The following is a 6750-nucleotide window of genomic DNA, read 5'->3' as shown; positions in this document are numbered from 1 at the left end:
GTTGTTGAATTTATTGGCATGAAGTCATTACTTTGTATCCTTTCAATTCAGCTAAGAATCCATAGTGACAACTCTTTTGGTCCTGATACCAGTGATTTATACTTTCTTAGGGTTACCTGATTGGTTTAATGCGAAATACTCCAATTTTGTTGCTTTTCTGCGAACTAGATATTGGTTTCATTGATTTTTCTCCATTGTTTCTCTGTCTTACATCTGGTTGATTTCTATCCTTTATTATTTCCATCTATTTAATTTGGATTTACTTTGTTGTTTATCTAGCATATAGCTTAGAGTAGCAGAACCTTAGACCATTCAATCTGACTGTATGTTTTCTACTAGAAGCACTTTAATGTATCATTTTCTAACAATTTTTTAAAAAACTAAAATGACACAAAGTATGATCCCTCACCATAACAAAATTAAACTGGAAATCAGTTGAGAAAAGGCTACCTGAAAAATCCCCATTGCAACTGAAAATTAATATACTCCAAAAAAAAGCCCAACCACATCCCAATTCCTTTCATAAAGCTAGTATTACTCTGAAACCAAATAAAAGTTGTAGGGAAAAATACCCCCAAAACAAAACCCATAAAGAAAGAAACCTACAGGGCAGTGACCCTCAAGAAAACAAATGTAAAAATATTAGCAAATAGAATCCACCAATACATAAAAAGAATTATATATACTACATGCAAGTGGGGTTTATTCACGGGAAACGAAGCTGGTTTAATATTCAAAAATTAAGCATAATACTAACAGTTACATGATTATATAAATCAATCTAGAAAAAGTACTTGACAATATTCAACACTCCATGAACGAGCCATGATCAAACCAGATACAGAAGTGAACTTCTGTGACTCAATAAAGAATACCTACCAAAGGCCTACTAGCATTATGCTTCCTGGCGACAGACTGAATACTTTCTTAATCTTTGAAAAAAGGAAAATATGCCAGTTCTCATTACTTATAGTAGGTAGGAAAAGGGAAAAAAAAGACACATCGATAAAAAATAAATAAAACTGCTCTGACTGAGGATGGCATGTGTGGGAATGCTGGCCTGTTAGATTACTTTCTCATATTGGAAGAGGGGTTCCCGAATCTGTGCCTTGTGCCTTTGTTAGCGTACTTGAAATGATTGGGAGGGGCGGGGGAAAGAAACCACCAGGAATCCTCTTGTTAAATGTTTGAGGTTCTTTTCACGTGTGATACTGCTCATCTAAGCATCTCTTAAACTTATTACATACAAGAAACACAAGTGTTTGCTGTCAGAGAGGTAGCCTACCACGGGTTCTGGAGACCAGCTGCTCACATCTGCGCCTCGGCTCTGCCACTAACCTGTACTATCACCATGGGCAAGTTTCTTAACTTCTCTGCTCCATTCAGCTTCCTCAATTACACAATGCTGACAACAACACTACCCACCTCACTGGGTCATTCATGGATGAAATGTGAAAATGTGTGCATGCGAGAATAGTGTCTGATGTACAAAGAGCTCAACAGACGTCACTCCTATTGCTGCAGATGTGTGGAATCCATGTTTCCATCCACTGAAGGTTTTCCCTCTAATCAAAGAACAACGACATTAGTCACAAAACTTTAATGTTGGAGCATTTTCATCAAAGAGCAAATTTATATGACAAAAATTATGAAAGCAGACATATGGAAAATGTGTTACCAGGGGAAAATTCACACCTATGGCAAAATAATCACTCCACAAGTTATTATACAGTGGTAATTAACACAGCAGTGAAGTAACATTTTATAACTTGTACAAGTGTTAACACCTGTGCTAAGCTGTGGTCAACAGGTATACTATATTAGTGACAGTGCAAATTGACAAAGCTGTTTTTTGCAAACAATTTACAACACATTTGAAAGAAAAAAACCTTCGTACGTCTGTTTTCTTGGTACTGGGCTTCCTTAGCTCAGCATTTATAGCTTTGCCGCCCAGCCGCCCACAGCAGTCAGAAGTTACCCCAGGCACAGTCCTTCCAACGCCTCCAATTGTATCAGTTGCTTGGGTGTTCTCTGCCAGCCTCACATATGTGTGAGGATGGAAAATAAGAAATATTCAACCCAGGGCCAGGCAGTATGAGCATATATCAGGGAAAGGATAACACCAAGGAGCTAAAACTGAAGTCTGAAGAAGGGATGCGTATAAAGCATACAGAAACATACCCAAGATGAGACTGGCACACTTTCGAGATTCCGAGTCTGGAGACACTGGTGATATACCTACAGACACTAACAACTACTCTTAAGTGTTTGTTGACACAGTCTTTTGAGATCTTAAAGAAACAACATCCTTTTAACCTGGAAAGCCAAAGATACTAAGAAATACAATAATCATCAAATTTTGAGTCCTACTGGTAGAAGAGATGGATTTAATTTACTTACATACATATCAGACTAAAGAAAAAAGATCTGCTGTCTCCTACCATCTCATTCACCAGTAAATTGTTACTGACTGGATTTTGAAAAGGCTGACAAAAATCTCTGAAAATACTGGCAGACATCAGGTAAACTTGTCCCAGACAGCAGCACGCAACACACCTTTTCTTAAGCATCTACTGAAATATTCATAACAATTTTTTAAAAATGTGCAAATGCACAGATTACTAAGCATATAGAAACATGATATTCAAACATCTTAAATGGGAAATAAATCTTGAAAGATTCTGTCATCTGAGGCTAAAGCAGGGATCTGACATCCACAGAGAACTAACCACAAATAGCTCAGAACATGCTTAATACCGTGCTCTGTGTTCCCTCTTGTTGGTCCAGCTACTTGCTTTATAAATCTTCCTTACTCGAATGACTTCGTTAGCAATCGAAAATACACTGACATTATTTTAGGAATTACTAAACTAAAAGCTGATTATCAGCAATCTTTATGCTGTAATCTAATTTCACCTGTTTCTTTGTATTTTTGCTTTTGCAAAAAGAACTTCCCACCAACCAGGTATCTCAGGGTCCCTAATATATTGTATAAAAGAGTTGTGTATGAAAAATAATTGATGACATGCATAAAATCACAATCACAGTAATTGGGCCACAGTTACCTTATTTTAAAAAGAGGAACCATGTTCATTTAAAAGTGATGTAGAGAAATATGGATTAAGTAACAAAATAACATTAATTCTTTATATAAACAAATTGAATAAATCCCAATTTCTTTAAAAAATTTATGTTTAAAAAACAAGTCAAGGTGAAGCAGTAAGTTCATACTTATAACTTCCACACATGATCATTTGGGCTCTTTTGCCTTGGACCTGGCTTCCCTTGGTACCTTTCCATTTTGACACTGAGTAGATCTGGTTACTGTAGAAACACCGTCCACAAACTTGGTTTTGAAAAGGACATTTGCATTGTTGAACATACCTTCCTTCAGGGACACCACAATGAACTTAAGGGAAAAAGGGGGGAAAAAGCATAAAAATAATTTCTGTAATCCTTGAAGTTGTTCAGTTTTTTTAGAATGGGGTTAAAGAATTGTTTGGAGATATTTAGATTTTTGTTATTTCTTTAAATGCCTGGTTCCAAACACACATCCTCAAATGTGGGTAACAACTAGTTATATATCAGAGACCTAAGTTAATTCTAGCCTCCCACATTCAGTTTTAGGAGCCTCTTAATTTTATCCTGAGTGCTTCATTACCCAAGTTTACTATTTCCTGTTGGTTGACTGCCTGTTGCTATCTTCTGTAGGTGGCAACTGTTTTTTTGTTTGTTTGTTTGTTTTTTTGCTACCTCTCAATATCCCAGGGAAATCTTTTTCTCTGTGATATTCTAATATCAAGGCTTCAAGTTCTTATGGTATCACCACTAGTTCCAACGGAATATTTGTATTTGTGTAATTAAGAATAGGTACCACTTCACTGTTATATGCTGAAATACAACTGCCATAAAAATACACAGTCTATGATAACTACGGTTAAGTGAAGGCCCTTACCAGTTGTGTAATGCATTATCTATGAACTGTGTTTGGCAGTCCCAGTTCAACAAAACTGTTCTCAGCCTAGCGGGGCTCTGTCTGCTCTCCAGCCAGTAGAAAGAACTGACAAGTAGCCCAGCGGGGGCCACATGATGTTCTGACACACAGCTGTATCCCGAGCCATTTTTGTTTTGACCGTGTCTCTGGCAGCTAGCTAGAAAAGTAATTACATTTAGCTCTAAATTAATCTTAAATTATGAAAATATTAGATTCTCCTCACACTACAAACAATTGTAATGTCTGGCTTTTTCTATAATAGGAGACCAAATCCTTTTTTGTTCTAAACCCATTTGAATATTAATATATATATATATTTTAAAAAATACGCAAAGCTTTAGTATTCCCCAATCTTAAACATCTTATTCATAATGGCCAGTATAAAGAATGGTTTTAGAAAGACAAATAATACTACCGAGACATTTTTAAAACTGGGGGAAAAAAAAGATGATGTTCTTTCTGGTTCTTACCTGCGAATGGGTGAAATGAGTCCGCAGCATCTGCCCAATGTTCTGGGTGTGAGAGAGATCCAAGGCTGCATCCACCTCATCCAGAATATAAATTGGAGCAGGTTTGAAGAGGAGCATGGACAGTATTAATGACAAAGCTACTAAAGACCTAAGAAAGGAAGGTCAGAAAAAGCCATCAAAGCCTGATTTTACCATGTATCAAACCACTGAAGCAAACCTGCTATCTCATTATCATTGTGACGGAAAGCACAGATTTAGCTAAGACACGGCCACAGAAAGAGGAACCTTAGGTTTCAAACTTCAACACTTATACTAAAGTGTCTTTTATTTTTGCCTTTCATTTTTCCTCTTCAACGTGTTCTATTTTGAATGGAACAGGTGTATATTCTTCCCTCCAAATAATCAGGGTGTTGTATTTGGCACCTGTCCTTAAGAAAACTTTTTAGTGTTATAGTTTCTTGCCTCCCACAGTTGTGTCAGACGCTGTGTTTAAATGCCCTTTCGAACTTTCCTATGTGTGCATCTGCTTGCACACCGTATTCTATCCTTTTTTATTGGCACCACTCGAGTAAGTTGAATAGATTATGGCCTGTTACTCTAAATATTTCTCACTGCCAGCAGTTTAAGCAATCCTTTTGTGATGGTCAATTCTGCACCAACTTGATTGAATCACAGGGTGCTCAGATGTCTGGCTAAACATTATTACTGGGTGTGTCTGAGAGTGTGTTTAGATGAATACAGCATTTCTACTGCAACTCAGTGAAGCAGTGTGCGCACCCCAGTGTGGGCGGGCAGCATTCAAGCCCCCGAGGGCCTGAGTAGTAAAATAGGCAGTAAAATAGGTAGAGGAAAGAATTCTTCCCTTCCTGCCTGATTACTTGAGTTGGGACATAAATATTCTGCTCTCAGTGCTCGTGGGTTCTCAGGTCTTCACCATCAGACTGTGGTGAAGACACAGGCATTATACCATTTGCTTTTCTGGGTGTTTACTTTGCTGACAGCAAACTGTGGAGCTTCTCAGCCTCCACAATAAAATGAGCCGATTCCTTGTAATAAATCTCTCCATATATATTACATCAAAACCCGTACAGGTTCTTTGTCTCTGGAGAACCCTCACACACCTTATTTAAAATTCGTCGTTATGCCAACTCTCAGGTCTGCATCTCATTTACAGTTCTCTTGTAGCTTAACCACCCCCCTAACTGGTTCTGGTATGAAGAATCACAGTACCTTTTGTAACATGATTTCTTAAGCATATTTTATAAGAAAGCCTTGTTTGTTTTAGTACCAAATACAATCATTCAACATGAGAATGAAAATCACGAGCATTTGTAACACCCTGTAGCGCCTGCGTGCAGCACTAGCGTGGGCTGTCACCCTGACGCTTACTGCACGCCAGTAGGGGTTTACTAAGAAACAGGTAGTGAGATCAAAGAAAACGCGTGCACTGCAGAGGGGGTCATGGAAATCAATGAAATGGTACAATAAAAAACAATAGTGAGACTTAAATTTGCCTCTATTTCATGCATATAGAATTTAAGGAGACTAATATGTAAGACTACATATTTTAGTTAGAACATTTGTTTAAAATGATAGGGCAACAAAGGAAATGTAAGGATAACTAACATTTTTTTATCTAGAAAACTAGATAAAAATATACAGCTGAGGTCATTCAAGCAGCCTACAATATTTCTCATTGGCTTTCTCTGGCCACTGAGCTTTAAACTTTCTATTCAGAAAATAAAAGAAAAATTCCTCATCAAGAGTTAAACAACTTTGCTGGATAGTAGTATAATTACAAATAATTCCATATCACCTTAATTATGAAAATTCCATATCACCTTAATTATGAAAATAATTTTTAGGTCCCAATAACAAAATTAACATATTTTCTTAAAACATTTTTTAAGGCTTTGGCAAAAACAGTTCTTTAGATACTGGGATCTAAAACTGGAATTCAATTTTGGTTGACAGGCAGCAGAAACTCAAAATATTAAGGAATTTTATCAATAATGAAAAACACAGGGTGGATTGATATTACTGATATTCTACTCATAAAAATGACAAAGATTTCATAAAGGAAACCAACGGGTCTTAGTAAGAGAAGAGGAACACGGTGGCATCGTGGAGCACAGGAGAACAGTTCAAGGAAGGCGGACTGTACACTGTGCACATGAAAACAATTAGTAACCATCTTCAGTTCTCTAAGTATTCACAAATTTTTCTTATGAGGTTTTACTTGTTTGGTTCTCTGCAGGTGGGGAGTGAGGTTACATGACCTTTTAA

The 6750-nt window shown here is 37.0% G+C and overlaps 1 protein-coding gene across 2 annotated transcripts in view; it reads right to left on the bottom strand.

The window, feature by feature from the left end:
- Positions 1-1589: 1589 nt before the first annotated feature.
- Positions 1590-6750, bottom strand: part of SMC2 (structural maintenance of chromosomes 2) — a 53521-nt gene continuing 48360 nt past the window's right edge. For both annotated transcript variants that reach the window (XM_037035809.1, XM_037035810.1), the window contains 2 exons: positions 4465-4612; positions 1590-3409 (listed from right to left, as the gene is read on the bottom strand). In XM_037035809.1, coding sequence (XP_036891704.1) covers positions 3251-3409; positions 4465-4612 — 307 coding nt within the window. In that variant the 3' untranslated portion in view covers positions 1590-3250. The remainder of the gene's footprint in view (positions 3410-4464; positions 4613-6750) is intronic.

The sequence above is a fragment of the Sturnira hondurensis genome, unplaced genomic scaffold, assembly GCF_014824575.4.
Source record: "Sturnira hondurensis isolate 20B ecotype Veracruz unplaced genomic scaffold, ASM1482457v3 Scaffold0022566, whole genome shotgun sequence".
NCBI lineage: Eukaryota > Metazoa > Chordata > Mammalia > Chiroptera > Phyllostomidae > Sturnira > Sturnira hondurensis.
Note: the sequence above shows the minus strand (reverse complement) of the source record. Positions and strands in the feature narration are given on the sequence as shown.